The sequence below is a fragment of the Hemitrygon akajei genome, chromosome 20, assembly GCF_048418815.1.
Source record: "Hemitrygon akajei chromosome 20, sHemAka1.3, whole genome shotgun sequence".
Taxonomy (NCBI): domain Eukaryota; kingdom Metazoa; phylum Chordata; class Chondrichthyes; order Myliobatiformes; family Dasyatidae; genus Hemitrygon; species Hemitrygon akajei.
Window position 1 is genome coordinate 13,467,346 of NC_133143.1, and position 18,419 is coordinate 13,485,764.

The 18,419-nt window shown below is 42.2% G+C and overlaps 2 protein-coding genes across 2 annotated transcripts in view; one reads left to right on the forward strand and one right to left on the reverse strand.

The window, feature by feature from the left end:
* trnau1apb (tRNA selenocysteine 1 associated protein 1b) overlaps positions 1–1,228 on the reverse strand; it is a 43,313-nt gene extending 42,085 nt beyond the window's left edge. Inside the window, exon 1 of the mRNA XM_073023875.1 lies at positions 1,090–1,228. Within this exon, the coding sequence (XP_072879976.1) occupies positions 1,090–1,113 (24 nt within the window). The 5' untranslated portion in view covers positions 1,114–1,228. The remainder of the gene's footprint in view (positions 1–1,089) is intronic.
* Positions 1,214–18,419, forward strand: part of pak1ip1 (PAK1 interacting protein 1) — a 36,229-nt gene continuing 19,023 nt past the window's right edge. Inside the window, exons 1-4 of the mRNA XM_073023874.1 lie at positions 1,214–1,465; positions 5,594–5,756; positions 10,653–10,773; positions 12,977–13,051. Of these exons, the coding sequence (XP_072879975.1) occupies positions 1,379–1,465; positions 5,594–5,756; positions 10,653–10,773; positions 12,977–13,051 (446 nt within the window). The 5' untranslated portion in view covers positions 1,214–1,378. The remainder of the gene's footprint in view (positions 1,466–5,593; positions 5,757–10,652; positions 10,774–12,976; positions 13,052–18,419) is intronic.

Here is an 18,419-nt window from a genome sequence, read left to right on the forward strand (position 1 = left end):
TACTGAAAGCTAGGAAAAATGTTACAGTAATTTATAATTTTGAGATTCAGCCATAGATGATTGTAGTGGCAGCAAAGGAAATGGATACCAACACCATTTGTTCTGATTCAGGAATTTCAGTACAGGATTTGGAGGTGTATACTATTGCACTGCATTACATGATCAAAATGTAACTGAACTAGTTTTATTAGTTTTCATAATCTTTACAAACCAATGAATTATCTTTAAAAATATAACCTGTTGCAATATGGGTAAATAGAGAAATACCATCCATGCAGCACAGTTCCAATGCATGAATCACATGTTCACGTCGGAAACAAACTTTCGGCCTTGGTCGTCCTATTGTGGATTGGGATTTTCAAGGACAGGACGGTATATGTGTAAATGTGGGTCCTCTTTCTCAACAGGGCAACACTTCTTTCAGTATTTCATGTTATTGTCAATCACAAAGGATAAGAGATAACTGAATGGTATGAGAAAAACTAATGTTGTCCTGAGTGGCCCCTCTCAGAGAGCAGAGGCCACACCTACACACATCAGGCTGGTCCTCCCAGGGGGCAAATACACCCCACGTGGGCGGATTCTCTCGGGAAAGATCTCCATCAACAGCAGGCTATCCCACAGGGAATAATCTCCCATCAGGTAGGCGCACACCTTCCAAACTAGACAGCCTCTCTGGGGACAGGAGGGAGGCGCACACACAGTAAGTGAGTCCACCCATAGGGACATAACAACCCTATGGTTGTTATCCACCAAAATCCCCCACGGGGAGATACCCCACCCCAACTCTCTCATCCAGGATTCCCCCCACTCTCCTCTCACACTCCCAATACTGGATCACCCAGGGGTCCCCTCCTCTTCCTTTACCCAACCCCGACTACATCGGCAGCCCCTCCGGAGGCAAATCCCGTCCTCTGGACCCCGGGCAGGCACTTCCAGCGGGTCACACCCCCAACACACCAGCCCCCGACCCTCACTGTGGGAATCAGTCCCTCTCAGTGGTCACCCCACCAATACATCAGACGGCCCTCCCGGGATCACCGACCACCGGATCCTCCCTCCCTTCCGCCGGAGCGGGGCCGTACTTACGTCTCCCATCCACAGGGTGGCCATTCTGTCCGTCCGTCTGTCCGTACACAGCTACCACAGCCTTTTGACCGCAGCCTGTTCTCTGCTCCCTCACCAACCGGTTTGGGCTGAGGCCCCAAGTTCAGCCCCACCCTCCAAGTAACCCAGAGCCACGGCACACGTCACGCAATCGCCTCGACCGCTAAACAGTACAACAAACATTCAGGCGCTACGGGGACCTGAACGGAACAGCTGCTGACGTCAGTTCTGCGCGCCGACCTAGTGGGGTCTTTCTTGACGTTGGCTGAACATGGATTCTGCGGGTCGACAGCTGGTACTGGTTGGTGGTAGTTACCAGCAGATCTTGTTCGGGTACCGGCTATCCGACTGGACACAGGTGAGGCAGGGCTGGTTACCAGCAGCTCATGTTTGGGTACCAACTGTCAAACTGGACACAGATGTGGCGGGGAGGCTGCTATCCCTCCCAACCTTGTCCTTGTCCGAAGGGGCCATGAGTAGAGGTTTCAGCCGGAGTCTCATGGACACATGTTTCTCTGCTCCCATTTACGTTTGAATTTGCTGCTCTATTTTTTTTTAGATTCTTCTGGCTGGGAGAAGTCTTGGAGTCGTAAATGTCTCAGTAACATTATCTTGCAATCTGATCAATTCCTGTAGATACGGGCCAACATAAACATACAAATTAGACCTCTTCCAGCCAGTTCCACCATGTAATCAAATGATGGCTTAGTTCTGCATTCTGGTTACTGTGGTAACCTTTCACCCCATCTCCTATATCAAAAATATATCTGCTTCTGCCTAAGTAATAAAAATTAATGCTCTGCTTCTTCCCTCACCTTTTTTGTTTGAAGGAAGACAGTTGCAAAGATTCATTGGTGCCTGAGAAATAAATTTTTACTTTAACTCTCTTAAAAGGACAGCCCATTACTTTAAACAATAATTTTCAGTTCTAATTTTTCCCACCAGAGATGGTGCCCTCTCCATTACAGCACAGAAACAGGCCCTTTGGCTCTTCTTGGCTGTGCTAAACCATTTTTCTGCCTAGTCCCACTGACCTGGACCTGGACCATATCCCTCCATACCCCTCTCATCCATGTACCTGTCCAAGTTTTTCTTAAATGTTAAAAGTGAGCCTGCATTTACCACTTCATCTGGCAGCTCATTCCACACTCCCACCACTCTCTGTGTGAAGAAGCCCCCCCTAATGTTCACTTTAAGCTTTCCCCCTTCACCCTTAACCCATGTCCTCTGGTTTTTTTCTCCCTTAGCCTCAGTGGAAAAAGCCTGCTTGCATTCACTCTATCTATACCCATCATAATTTTATATACCTCTATCAAATCTCCCTTCATTCTTCTATGCTCCAGGGAATGAAGTCCTAACCTATTCAACCTTTCTCTGTAACTCAGTTTCTCAAGTCCCGGCAACATCCTTGTAAACCTTCTCTGCACTCTTCAACCTTATTAATATTCTTCCTGTAATTCGGTGACCAAAACTGCACACAATACTCCAAATTCAGTCTCACCAATGTCTTATACACCCTCAACATTACATTCCAACTCTTATACTCAATACTTTGATTTATAAAGGCCAATGTACCAAAAGCTCTCTTTACTACCCTATCTACCTGTGGGGCCATTTTTAGGGAATTTTGTATCTGGATTCCCAGATCCCTCTGTTCTACTGCACTCCTCAGGGCCCTACCATTTACCTTGTATGTTCTACCTTGTTTTTTCCTTCCAAAGTGCAATACCTCACACTTGTCTGTATTAAACTCCATCTGCCATTTTTCAGCCCATTTTTCCAACTGATACAAATCCCTCTGCAGTGTCCACTACATTTGCTGATCCAATTTACCACATTATCATCCAGATCATTGATGTAGATGACAAATAACAATGGACCCAGCACTGATCCCTGTGGCACACCACTAGTCACAGGCAATCACAATCAGAGAAGCAATCCTCCACTACCACTCTTTGGCTTCTCCCATATAGCCAATGTCTAATCCAATTTACTACCTCACCATGTATACCTAGCGACTGAATCTTCCTAACTAACCTCCCATGCGGGACCTTGTCAAAGGCCTTACTGAAGTCCATGTAGACAACACCTGCTGCCTTCCCTTCATCTACTTTCCTGGTAACCTCCTTGAAAAACTCGATAGATTTGTTAAACATGACCTACCAGGCACAAAGCCATGTTGACTCTCCCTAATAAGTCCCTGTCTATCCAAATACTTGTAGATCCTATCTCTTAGTACTTCCAATAATTTACCTACTACCAACGTCAAACTTACTGGCCTATAATTTCCCAGATTACTTTTAGAGCCTTTTTTAAACAACAGAACAACATGAGCTATCCTCCAATCCTCCGGCACCTCACCCGTAGATACAGACATTTTAAACATATCTACCAGGGCCCCTGCAATTTCAATGCTAGTCTCCTTCAAGGTCCGAGGGAATACCCTGTCAGGTCCTGGGGATTTATCTACTCTGATTTGCCTCAAGATAGCAAGCACCTCCTCCTCTTCAATCTGTAAAGGTTCCATGACCTCACTATTGTTTGCCTTATTTCCATTGACTCTGTGCCAGTTTCCTTAGTAAATACAGACGCAAAAAACCCATTTAGTATCTCCCTGATTTCTTTTGGTTCCATACATAGCTGACCACTCTGATCTTCAAGAGGACCAATTTTATCCCTTACTATCCTTTTGCTCTTAATATACCCGTAGAAGCTTTTTGGATTATCCTTCACCTTGACTGCCAAAGCTACCTCATATCTTCTTTTAGCCCTCCTGATTTCTTTCTTAAGTATTTTTTTGCACTTTTTATACTCCTCAAGCACGTTATTTGTTCCCTGTTTCCTATACATGTTATACATCTCTCTCTTCTTTATCAGAGTTCCAGTATCCTTGAGAACCAAGGTTCCTTATTCTTATTCACTTTGCCTTTAATCCTGACAGGAACATACTAACTCTGCACACTCAAAATTTCTCCTTTGAAGGCCTACCACATACCAATGGCATCCTTGCCAGAGAACAACCTGTCCCAATCCATGCTTTTTAGATCCTTTCTCCAAATTTGGCCTTTTTCCAGTTTAGAACCTCAACCCGAGGACCAGATCTATCTTCATCCATGATCAAGTTGAAACTAATGGTGTTATGATCACTGGAACCAAAGTGTTCCCCTGCACACACTTCTGTCACCTGTCCTAACTTGTTTCCTAATAGGAGATCTAATATTGCATCCTCTCTAGTTGGTACCTCTATATATTGATTTTAAAAATTTCCTGAACACATTTTACAAACTCTAACCTGTCTAGACCTTTAACTGTATGGGAGTCCCAATCAATATGTGGAATATTAAAATCCCCTACTATCACAACTTTATCATCCCTGTAAGCGTAAGTGCTACACCTGTCCCTACACCTCCTCTCTTAACACAATTCAGGGCCCCAAACACTCCTTCCAGGTGAGGCAACACTTCACTTGTGAGTCTGTTGGGGTCATCTATTGCATCCAGTGCTCCCAGTGCGGCCTCCCCTACATTGGTGTGACCTGACACGGATTGGGGGACCACTTCGTCAAACACCTCTGCTCCGTCCGCCACAACAGACAGGATCTCCCGGTTGCCACCCACTTTGTTTCACATTCCCATTCGGATATGTCCATACATGGCCGCCTCTACTGTCATGATGAGGCCAAACTCAGGTTGGAGGAACAACACCTCATATACTGTCTGGGTCATCTCCAACCCCTTGGCATGAACATTGAATTCTCCAACTTCTGGTAATTCCCTCCCTCTCCCTTCCCCCGTCCCAGTTTCACTCTGCCTCCTCCTCCAGCTGCCTATCACCTCTCTCATGATTCTGCCTTCTTATACTACACAGTACTTTCTTCTTACATTCCTTCTTCACCTTTCCTGCCTATCCCCTCCCCCACCCCTTGATCTTTCCTCTTATTGGTTTTTCACCTGGCACCTACCAGCCTTCTCCTTCCCATCCTCCCCCCACCTTCTTTATAGGGCCCCTGCCCCCTCCCTCTTCAGTCCTGACGAAAGGTCTCGGCCCGAAACATTGACTGCTCGTTTCCACAGATGCTGCTCAACCTGCTGAGTTCCTCCAGCGTGTTGTGTGTGTGGCTGTGATCACAGCATCTACAGTGCATTTTGTGTGATCACAACTTTGTTTCCTGCAATTGTCTGTTATCTCTCTGCAGATTTGCTCCTCCAATTCTCGCTGACTATTGGGTGGTCTATAATACAACCCGATTAATGTGGTCATACCTTTCCTGTTTCTCAGCTCCACCCATATGGGCTGTTTCTCCACATCCACCCTGTTAAGGTTCTTCAAAAGCTTCTGTGATTTAATCAAATTCACTAATTAAATGCATCTTTAGTCCATATACATAATTGTAAAATTACACAAAAATATCTTGCTGATGTTGTCAAGAATTGCTGAATACTTTTGTTAAATTGTTGATGTACATTTATGCTGTGTGTTCCTTTAGAGTTGGGATCCTGAAGCTGACTTTACCCATCATGCTCACATTGCCTCTTTAACCACTGTGGCTGTAAATGATCAATACGTGGCAACGGGTAGTAGAGATGAAACTATTCAGTTGTATAACATGAAAAAGAAAATTGATCAAGGATCACTGTTACACCATAATGGTAGGTAAAATCTTGCTTTCATGCTTTACACTTCCATTGGCTGGTATGGTAGAAAGGGTAGTTCAGGAAGCTTTGTTATTTCCAAAGTTCAGTGGGAGTTATCAAGAATTGACTGTTGAAATTATTGATGGTATAAACCAATCTGGAGAAGTAGCCCTGGCATCTGTATATTACCATATTGAGTCTTGATTTATTTACGGAAGTCTCAAAGGATATGATGAAGGAGGGGTGTTGGAGAGTTTGCTGACAAAGACTGTATAAAACATGATTAAAACCAAAATGTTGGATACATGTAGCAAACTTGAAAACATTTGTGGAAAGAGCAATGAAATTGCCATCTTGGGTCATTGACATTTATAAGAACTAATATCTGAAACTACTCCTGGTAATTTATTTATGCCATTCAATGTAGTAAATTTTAACACTGCATTTGGAGCACCCATTCATGGGATACATGAGGAAATCTGCAGATGCTGGAAATTCAAGCAACACACAAAATGCTGGTGGAACACAGCAGGCCAGGCAGCATCTATAGGAAGAAGTACAGTCGACGTTTTAGGCTGAGACCCTTTGTCAGGACTAACTGAAAGAAAAGATAGTAAGAGATTTGAAAGTAGGAGGGGGAGGGGGAAATCTGAAATGATAGGAGAAGACCGGAGGGGGAGGGATGAAGCTAAGAGCTGGAAAGGTGATTGGCAAAAGTGATACAGAGCTGGAGAAGGGAAAGGATCATGGGACGGGAGGCCTCAGGAGAAAGAAAGTGGCAGGGGAAGCACCAGAGGGAGATGGAGAACAGGCAGAGTGATGGGCAGAGAGAGAGAAAACAATAACAAATAACTAACTATGTCAGGGATTGGGTAAGAAGGGGAGGAGGGGCATTAACGGAAGTTAGAGAAATCAATGTTCATGCCATCAGGTTGGAGACTACCCAGACGGAATATACGATGTTGTTCCTCCAACCTGAGTGGCTTCATCTTGACAGTAGAGAAGGCCATGGATAGACATATCAGAATGGGAATGGGACATGGAATTAAAATGTGTGGCCACTGGGTGATCCTGCTTTCTCTGGTGGACAGAGTGTAGGTGTTCAGCGAAACAGTCTCCCAGTCTGCGTGAGGTCTCACCAGTATATAGAAGGCCACAACAGGAGCACCGGATGCAGTTTACCACACCAGCCGACACACATCGGATAAGTGTTTCTAATTTAAGTGCTTTTTTGCTGCTGATTACAGCAGATAACACTTTAGTACATTTAATGTTGTAAGAGAAAGACTTGAGATGAGAAAGAGGTCCTTAAAAATCTGAAGACTTTGATGTCTCAGAGTTTGATGTTTTGTTTTAACCCTGATGAAACATTCCTTCAGCATTCCTTCAGGTCAGGCAACAACTGCGGAAAGGGGAAAACCAAATTCAGTGTTTTGAGTTACATTTTATCAGAATTGGAAATTATTACAAGTAAAGCAAGTTGTGGTGAAGAGAGAAAGAAGGCAAATGGAAGCATCTTTGTCAGACTGAAGACTAGGAGAAGTTGCAAAATACAAATAGTAGTTGTGGCCGCTGAAAGAGGTAGTAAAGGCCTGTGAGAAGTGCTTTCCCAACCTGGGGTCCATGGATCCCTCAGATAATGATAGGGGCCCATGGCATAATAAAAGGTTTGGGAACCCTGGTGTAGAGGAAGGGTAATCACGAGGAGGTCAATGAAGTCTGAAATATCACAGCAAGGAAGAGAAGGATAAAAATATGAATGCTGGAAATGTGAGCTATATGATTGGTTCATTATCAAAAACTGGAAGTTATTGTCAATTTCTGAAGACTGTAACATTCTAGAATCAAAAGACAAGACACTAATTCTCATGATGAGCTTTGTTGGAACTGTGTTAAAAGGCAAAGATAGAGAATTAATGTGACAGGGAACTGGAAGTTCAGGGTCACCCTTACTGAGTAAACCACGATGTTCTGCAGAATGGACAGCCAATCTGTATTTGATTTTCTCGATGTAGAGGAGATTGCATCAAGAGCAGCCAGTAGCTATGTATTAAGCTGAAGAATTGTGTAAATTGCTGCTTCACCTGGAAAGAGTGCTTTGATGTCTGGATAATGGGAAGGAAAGAGGGAAAGCATATGTTGTCTCCTGCATGGGTAAAATCAGTGAAATGTTGGCGGGGGTGGAGGTCAAAGCTGTTCTTTAGGGAATGGTTCCTTTGTAATGCAAAAAGGAGAAGGGAAAATGTATCTAGTGATGGAGTTCACATTGTAAATACCTGAAATTTAAGGATGATCCTTTGAATATGAAGGTTGGTGGGGTGAAGATGCATGCAGGGCCATCTTTTGTAACACATAAATGCTGGAGGAACTCAGCAGGGGAGGCAGCATCTATAGAGGGGAGTGTCCTGATGAAGGTCTTTTGCTGAAATGTCAACTGTTTATTCTCTTCCATAGATGCTGCCTGACCTGAGTTCCTCAGGCATTTTGTATGTGTTGCACTGGATTCGTAGTATCTGCAGAATCTCTCGTGTTTATAATCTTATCCGTGCTCATGGTGGGAGGAGAGAGATGAGAGCAGAAATGGAATAGAGGTTGACAGTCCTTTCGACAATGGTGGAGAAATGCTACTGAGAAATGGAAGAGAAAAGCAAATGTGGATGTGGAACTGATGTTGTAAGAACACGTAAAGTGGTGTAGGGGAACTGGGAAAATACATTCAGTGACTATTAGGTACACCTTGGAACCCGATGTGTTCTTCTGTTGTAGCCCATTCACCTCAAGGTTCAACATATTGGGTGCTCAGGGATGCTTTTCTGCAAACTCTCGTTGCAACGAGTGTTTATTTGAGTTACTGTCATCTTCCTGTCAGCTTGAACCAGTCTGGCCATTCTCTTCTAATCCCTCCCATTAACAAGGTGTTTTTACCCACAGAATTGTCACTCACTGGATTTTTTTTTTGTTTGCAGAATTCTCTGTTGTCCTTGAAAACTGAGGAGATCAGCAGCTTTTTAGATACTCAGACCACCCCATCTGGCACCAATAATCATTCCACAGTCAAAATCACTTACATCACATTTCTTCCCCATTCTGATGTTTGGTCTGAACAACAACTGAACCTCTTGACCATGTCTGCATGCTTTTATGCAGTGAGTTGCTGACACACGATTAGCTGATTAGTTATTTACATTAATGTGTGGTGTACAAGTGTACTTAATAAAGTGGCCACTGAGATGGAATCTGTCCAGCCTGTACAGATCCCATCTCTCTCAGAACTGTTCCCAATGCCTTAAATCTAAAACACTCACTCTTGCTTAATTTCTTTAGCTGTACATTTATTTGTATTATCCTCTTATTTCTATGCCCATTGGCTCAAGAAATCATTTGGAGATCTAATGCTCCCCTGCTTAAAGTTTGTTTGCAGGAGCTTATCTTTTTTTTGTCATGGGTGAATCTTGACCTCCAGGCTATTCTGCAATTATTGAGTTATGTTCTTAACCTAGGCAATACACTATCCTTGCAACTGCAGAAATGTCTGCTACTCCAGCTGTACAATCCTCTGCAGCATAACTATTGTTTTCTCGTCTCTTTTGGTACATCTGGAGTTGCCCACTATGCACTGTCCTTGTTGTGGCTGCAGTCCCAGAGGCAATCCCTCCTCAGTCAATATTGATAACTAACTCCCCTTAGATAATGAAATGTCTTATGGAAGTGGCATGATCTCCTGAACTGCTTGCCAGCTCTTACTTCTCTGTCTGCTGTTCCTCTCTTCACTCCACTTACATTCTTCTCTACTGCAGAGTAACCATCCCAGAAGCACACTATCCCTGAAATACTCATCTTAACAGATGAATCTTAGTGACATCAACTGTTGCTTAAGTTCCAAAATCTGGGCCTTGAGCTCCTCCAGCTGATGACTTTTTCACCACCTTGGGTAGTCTGGGTCATTAACAGCAACTAAAGTTTCCCCGTGGCACAGTGTTTGCCCTTCCAGCATATCTTTCTAGGATTCTATTAAATTAATACAATTAATAGTATTATTCTTGTGCTGCTGTTAGATTGCTTGTTGTTTAACTTGTCCTGGAGGAACTTTTAATTCCCTGCCTACATTTATACAAATGTATAAATTTCATGTTTTTAAACTTACTGCACACTGCTTCTTGCATTCCATTTAAGCTCAGCATAATACAGTACTCAATAAAAAATGAGTTAGTATTTCATCTAGAGATATGTATACAGGAGATAGCTGGGAGTTACACCTGTGGGGCTTATCTCATTTGAGTCAATTCTGGCCTCAAAATCATTCAAAGAAATGCATCTGGTAGCATGAATCATTGAGAGCAATGAGAAACAAGAATATTAGTTATCTTTTTCATTTCAGAAATAGGTATTCTGAAATGGATTAACCTCTCTGTGTTCATGTGCTGTTCCAGGTAAGTTCAGGTGATTGCATAAAATGAGAATTGTCCTTTGGAACTTGCGTATAGAGTTTGTTTCCAATTAGCTTGAGCACTCATAGTATATGAGGTAAAACTGATTTTTAAAAAATATTTGCTGCCAAAGTTGTCATTTCTTTAAGACCGCAAACACGAGGAAATCTGCAGATGCTGGAAATTCAAAGAACACACACAAAATGCTGGTGGAACGCAGCAGGCCAGGCAGCATCTATAGGAAGATGTACAGCCAACGTTTCAGGCCGAGATCTAGGTCCGAAACGTCAACTGTACATCTTCCTATAGATGCTGCCTGGCCTGCTGCATTCCACCAGCATTTTGTGTGTGTTGTTTGTATTTCTTTAAGACTGTAACATGTTTAATGTAAAGTGTTAGGAAAGGGCCCTGTTTGTAATTAAATTGACCTCTATATTGCATTGTGTCTCTCAGCATTGAACTAATTTTGTCCTGTTATTTGAAGGTACAATAACCTGTTTGGAATTCTATGGGAAAACACACTTACTAAGTGGAGCAGAAGATGGACTCATCTGTGTGTGGGACACAAAGAAATGGGAATGTTTGAAGTCTATTCAAGCTCATAAGTATGAATAATTAACATGTCATTTTCTTGTTCATGTCCTATTTCAAATCATAAATTCTGCATATTTTTCAGTGTACCTAGTAGATCTCCATTGACAGGGTGGGATTTAGTGGGGAGCTGGTAGCAATGGACTTTGTTATCAGTGTAGCGAAGGATTGTGTGGTATCAAAGAAGAGCAGTAAATGGGCATCAAAAGAAAAGGGGTGACTGGTGGAGTCTGACCTCACGTGAAAGAAGGAGGTTGTATTTGGAGATCAGTCCCAGGGAGTTCCTTGGGACAGAATCAAAAGATCTCACTGCCACCTTTTCAAAGGATGTGCATTTTGAAACCATTGCCAGTAATGTCCACATTCCATAAACATTTTTTTTCCTGAAAGTTTGTCTTAAGGGGCTAATATAGTTACCGTAGATTTCGCACTACAGAGCGCACCTGATTAAAAGCCGCTGGCTCTAATTTTAGAAATAAAATCAATTTTGTACTTGTACAGGCTGCACCGGATTTTCGGCCGCAGGTGTCCCACGTTGTAATATGAGATACTTACACAGAAAGATATTACACGTGAGGATTTTTTAACTTTTAATTAAATCCATATGGTAACATAAACAAATACATATTGCAAATGCTTTTTTTCGAACCGTGCCTGTAACGCGGCTACTTTTAAATATACGTTGCGTATACTTTTTTACTGAACAACATTCCAATATCTCCTAACGACTGGTAAAAAATATATATACTGCAGCCTACCAGGAAAAGTTATTGATCGCCTTTAACTTAAAAGTAGCGTTCGCTCAGATCTAATGCCGCTCGCGTAATGTGCTCGCCCCCGCCTTCCCGTTTATCGCAAACGGCATTTTTCCCACAAGACGCAGCGAAACCGGGTGTGACGTCATAGCATCCCGCGATGTAGTACAGAAAACAAATATAGTTAAAACACTTCTAACTTTAACTAGAAAATGAATTACTAAGCGAAAATATTATAAACTAAATAACTGCCATAAAGGCAGCACAATGCTTTTCTTCGAGTGTTTTCCATGTTGATGAGGGTGAGTACAAATGACTGATTTACAATAATTTAATTGTGAAAGTGCGCTTGATTTATCGTACAATTTCATTGGACCTCTGTGAACTACTCATCAATTTTATTGGTCTACTGTTACGAGGCAAAATGTTTTTGGCGGCATGAAAAAAAATCATGCATTAGCCGCACCGTAGTAAAGGCCGCAGTGTTCAAAGCTGTTCAAAATGTGGGAAAAAAGTAGCGGCTTATAATCCGACATCTACGGTAAGTTTTAGCCAACTTCAAAACCTGAGATTGATGAACGTTAGCTACAAGAAGGGCGAGAGGAAAATGGGGAAGTAAGTGCTCAGCAACACACACAAGATGCTGAAGGAACTTGGCAGGCCAGGCAGCATCTATTGAAAAAGAGTAAAAGATGAAGGGTCTCGGCCCAAATTATTGACTATTTACTCTTTTCCATAGATGTTGCCTGGCCTTTTGAATTCCTCCAGCATTTTGTGTGTGTGTTGCTTTAGATTTCCAGTATCTGCAGGTTTTCAAATATGTGAAGAATGTGCTCATAATTTTTGCTTGCTGATGTCAAAGTTCCAGGGATCCACACATATTTTGCCCTTTTGTTTCTAAAGCAGAGGGGTAGGTGACATGATAACGATGCTCCCATGCATTCTCCCTCCTGTTCTTTGATGGTGGAGGGTGGGAAGTGCTGTGTAACCTTAGTAAATTACTCCAGTGCATCCAGTAGGTGGTGTTCAGAAGCCACAATACAAGCTATCCTTGGGCAATGAACAAATTCTCTTTTTTTTTTACGGAATTCCATAAATCAAATCAGCCAGAAAATACCCAAAAATCATTCAATGTGTTAACCCTACCTCCACAGAATTGTAATGAATGGCATCAAAAACACAAACATTTCAGACTGATACGAAAGAGCAATCACATAGAGAGAGAGAAGTCAGTCTGCCTTTCGTAGGAAAGAACATGTGTAAGCACTTTGGACTTCTGAATGTAATATTGTGGGAGTCTGTTTGCATGTAGGGTATATATAAAATGGGGATTTTATAGGGGATAAAATTGGGGATGGCTGTGCTGAGGGAGCAGTTATCTAGGGATAGAGATGATAGTTTCTAGGTATGCACTTGAAATTGAGGATGATGTGATATTAAATTAACTGCTTTGTTTAAACAGAGGCCATGTGTCATCATTTTCTGTCCATCCATCTGGAAGACTGGCTTTGTCAGTAGGAACAGACAAAACATTAAGGTATGTCAATTCTTCCCAAATTAAAGCAAGTTTAATTAAGAATACTTAACTGTCTACTTCCCCATAGAGACATTTACACAATTTAGTTGTGATCCTATTTTTTTTTGTTTGGGAAGATGTAGAATTTTAAAAATAATTTTTAGTTTTACTAATTAATGTTAGTGTGTCATTATGATAACAGTTCTGAAATGCATTGTGAGCTATTTGTAATGATGTGTGACATAATTGCTGAAATTTGGATCTCTAAAGCAACACTGCACTTGTACTGTATGATGGAATATCACAGAAGCATCATTTTCCATATGATGGAGGTAACATTGTGCAAATTACCAATGTGTTTCCTTTGAACTAATTACCCAAAGCATTCTGGTATTGCCTGAGTAAAAATTAATTCTCCATAAATGAGGCAGTTTGTGGTTCTAGTGAGAGACCTTGGTGATTTCATTAAAAAGGGTGTAAATTTCATGTCTGATTTTAATACAAACGGTGAAAGTTTAAAATGAGTTTAGATCTGAGCCAGACCATTCATACTTTTGTATAGGTTCCAAATATCTATCTATCTCTCCCCCGCTCCCGCTCCTGCTCCCTCTCTCTCCCCCTCTCCCTCTCTCCCTCTCCCCCTCCCCTCTCCCCCTCCCCTCTCCCCCTCCCCCCTCCCCCTCCCCCTCCCCTCTCTCTCCCCCTCTCCCTCTCCTCCCCCCTCCCTCTCCCCCTCCCCTCTCCCCCTCTCACCCCCCCCCCCAAACACACACACACACAAATCTGCAGATGCTGGAAATTCAAGCAACACACACAAAAAATGCTGGTGGAACGCAGCAGGCCAGGCAGCATCTATAGGGAGAAGCACTGTTGACGTTTCGGGCCGAGACCCTTCGTCAGGACTAACTGAAAGGAAAGATAGTAAGAGATGTGAAAGTAGGAGGGGGAGGGGAAAATGCAAAATGATAGGAGAAGACCGGAGGGGGTGGGGTGGAGCTGAGAGCCAGAATTTTCACCTCCCCCTCCTACTTTCAAATCTCTTACTATCTTTCCTTTCAGTTAGTCCTGACGAAGGATCTCGGCCGAAACGTCGACAGTGCTTCTCCCTATAGATGCTGCCTGGCCTGCTGCGTTCCACCAGCATTTTGTGTGTGTTGTGCGCGCACACACGCACATACACACATACATATATATATATATATATATAAAAACTTACCTAATTAGCTGTTCCTATTCTTGTTTGCAATAAATGCTCATTGAAAATGAGCTGTAGAAATTATCTTGATTTCACCTTTTAATTTATCTTTTTACTTTGTGGAAAACATTTTCAGTAGAAATGATCTACTGCTTTATACATTACAAAGGATGTAGGTAAATTATAAATGATCCGTGACCTAACTCCATGCATCTGCCATTTCTTTATTTTGTTTATTGTCCTTGAACATTAAAAACTTATAATCGGAATTAGCCAAGCATCAGTTGTCATCTGCTATTGTTTTGACCTCATGTAGAAGCATTTTCTAATTTAACTTCTTTACTGTCTAGGTTCTGTTCTTTAGCCCAGATTCTTCAACTACCAGAAATGCTTTCTCTTTATCTACCCTATCAATTCCTCTTAACATCAAAAAATACTTAAATTTAACACCCCTCAACTGCCTAAATTTGGGAGTGGGTAATACAATCTAGGTTTGTGTAGTGAAGTACAATTCTGGTAAGTATACTCTGCATTCTCCTCTCCAGTATAACCTTACTAAGGAATAATGCCTAGTTTTGATCACAGTGCCCCGAGCAATATAAAGGTGAGCATTCCATTAGCCATATAGGTTAATATCTGTCCCAGTCCACAACATTTTAATACTTTATAAGTACATGGACCTCCTGCACCTCATCTTCTCATTCCCCACTTCTTTGAATCACCACTGCTTCTATCTATTTTTGATCTAACAGTGAGATCTTGATATAACTTTCTAAAACATATGTTAGACCACAGCTGGAGTAATGCACACAGTTCTGATCCCTAAATTATAGGAAGTTCATGTTTGCACTGGAGAAGGTGCAAAGAAGACTTGCTACAATAGTGCCTGGGATGTAGTGTTTCAGTAGTGAAGATAGACTGGAAAGGCTGAGTTTGATTTCCTGGAGGCTGAGGAGGGATTATAATAAGGTATACAAAATTATGAGAGGCACAGGTAGGGTAGAAGGTCAGAAAAGGTCATAGGTACCAACGATATAGGTAAAAAAACAGGATGAGGTCCTACAAGGTGAATTTAGGGAGTTAGGAGGTAAACTAAAAAGTAGGTCCACAAAGGTAATAATCTCTGGATTACTACCAGTGCCACGTGCTAGTCAGAGTAGAAATAGGAGGATATTTCAGATGAATACGTGGTTTGAAAAATGGTGCAAGGGGGAGGGATTCAAATTTCTGGGGCATTGGAACCAGTTCTGGGGGCAGTGGGACCGGTATAAATAGGACAGTCTGCACCTGGGCTGGACTGGAACCAATGTCCTAGGGGGAGCATTTGCTACTGCTGTTCAGGAGGCTTTAAACTAATGTGGCAGGGGGATGGGAACAAGTGCACAGAGACAGGGGTGTAAAATGAGGGTAGAAGCAAAAAGTAGTAAGGTGAAAAGTAAAAGTGGCAGGCAGGCAAATCCAGGGCAAAAAGAGCCACTTTTCAACATAATTGTATAAGGGCTCAGAGTGTTGTAAAACTTCAGGCTTTGAAGGCTTTGTGTGTCAATGCGAGGAGCATTCGTAACAAGGTGGATGAATTGAATGTGCAGATAGTTATTAATGAATATGATATTGTTGGGATCACAGAGACATGGCTGCAGGGTGACCAAGGATGGGAGCTCAACATCCAGGGATATTCAATATTCAGGAGGGATAGACAGGAAAGAAAAGGAGGTGGGGTAGCATTGCTGGTTAGAGAGGAGATTAACACAATAGAAAGGAAGGACATTAGCCTGGAGGATGTGGTAGAGCTGCATAACACGAAGGGGCAGAAAATGCTGGTGGGAGTTGTGTTCAGGCCACCTAACAGTAGTATTGAGGTTGGGGATGGCATTAAACAGGAAATTAGAAATGCTTACAATAAAGGAACAGTAGTTATAATGGGTGACTTCAATCTACGTATAGATTGGGTGAACTAAATTGGTAAGGGTGCTGAGGAAGAGGATTTCTTGGAATGTATGCGGGATGGTTTTCTGAACCAACATGTCGAGGAACCAACTAGAGAGCAGGCCATTCTAGACTGGGTATTGAGCAATGAGGAAGGGTTAGTTAGCAATCTTGTCGTGCGAGGCCCCTTGGGTAAGAGTGACCATAATATGGTGGAATTCTTCATTAAGATGGAGAGTGACATAGTTAATTCAGAAACAAAGGTTCTGAACTTAAAGAAGGGTAACTTTGAAAATATGAGACGTGAATTAGCTAAGATAGACTGGCAAATGATACTTAAAGGGTTGACGGTGGATATGCAATGGCAAGTATTTAAAGATCGCATGGATGAACTACAACAATTGTTCATCCCAGTTTCGCAAAAGAATAAACCAGGGAAGGTAGTGCACCCGTAGCTGACAAGGGAAATTAGGGATAGTATCAAGTCCAAAGAAGAAACATATAAATTAGCAAAAAAAAACGGCACACCTGAGGACTGGGAGAAATTCAGAGACCAGTAGAGGAGGACAAAGGGCTTGAAAAGGGAAAGGGAAAAAAGATTATGAGAGAAAGCTGGCAGGGAACATAAAAACTGACTGTAAAAGCTTTTATAGATACGTGAAAAGAAAAAGATTGGTCAAGACAAATGTAGGTCCTTTACAGTCAGAAACAGGTGAATTGATCATAGGGAACAAAGACATGGCAGACCAATTGAATAACTACTTTGGTTCTGTCTTCACTAAGGAGGACATAAATAATCTTGCAGAAACAGTAAGGGACCGAGGGTCTAGTGAGATGGAGGAACTGAGGGAAATACATGTTAGTAGGGAAGTAGTGTTAGGTAAATTGAAGGGATTAAAGGCAGATAAATCCCCAGGGCCAGATGGTCTGCATCCCAGAGTGCTTAAGGAAGTAGCCCAAGAAATAGTGGATGCATTAGTGATAATTTTTCAGAACTCCTTTGATTCTGGATTAGTTCCTGACGATTGGAGGGTGGCTAATGTAACCCCACTTTTTAAAAAAGGAGGGAGAGAGAAACCGGGGAATTATAGATCGGTTAGTCTGACATCGGTGGTGGGGAAAATGCTCGAGTCGGTTATCAAAGATGTGATAACAGCACATTTGGAAAGTGAAATCATCGGACAAAGTCAGTATGGATTTGTGAAAGGAAAATCATGTCTGATGAATCTTATAGAATTTTTTGAAGATGTAACTAGTAGAGTGGATAGGGGAGAGCCAGTGGATGTGGTATATTTAGATTTTCAAAAGGCTTTTGACAAGGTCCCACACAGGAGATTAGTGTGCAAACTTAAAGCACATGGTATTGGGGGTATGGTATTGATGTGGATAGAGAATTGGTTGGCAGACAGGAAGCAAAGAGTGGGAGTAAATGGGACCTTTTCAGAATGGCAGGCAGTGACTAATGGGGTACCGCAAGGCTCAGTGCTGGGACCCCAGTTGTTTACAATATATATTAATGATTTAGACGAGGGAATTAAATGCAGCATCTCCAAGTTTGCAGATGATATGAAGCTGGGCTTAGCTGTGAGGAGGATGCTAAGAGGATGCAGGGTGACTTAGATAGGTTAGGTGAGTGGGCAAATTCATGGCAGATGCAATTTAATGTGGATAAATGTGAGGTTATCCACTTTGGTTGCAAGAACAGGAAAACAGATTATTATCTGAATGGTGGCTGATCAGGAAAAGGTGAGATGCAACGAGACCTGGGTGTCATTGTACACCAGTCATTGAAGGTGGGCATGCAGGTATAGCAGGTGGTGAAAAAGGCAAATGGTATGTTGGTATTCATAGCAAAAGGATTTGAGTACAGGAGCAGGGAGGTTCTACTGCAGTTGTACAAGGCCTTGGTGAGACCACACCTAGAATATTGTGTGCAGTTTTGGTCCCCTAATCTGAAGAAAGACATTCTTGCCATAGAGGGAGTACAGAGAAGGTTCACCAGATCAATTCCTGGGATGGCAGGACTTCCAGATGAAGAAAGACTGGATCGACTAGGCTTATACTCACTGGAATTTAGAAGATTGAGGGGTGATCTTATTGAAATGTATAAAATTCTAAAGGGATTGGACAGGCTAGATGCAGGAAGATTGTTTCCGATGTTGGGGAAGTCCAGAACGAGGGGTCACAGTTTAAGGATAAAGGGGAAGCTTTTTAGGACCGAGATGAGGAAAAACTTCTTCACACAGAGAGTGGTGAATCTGTGGAATT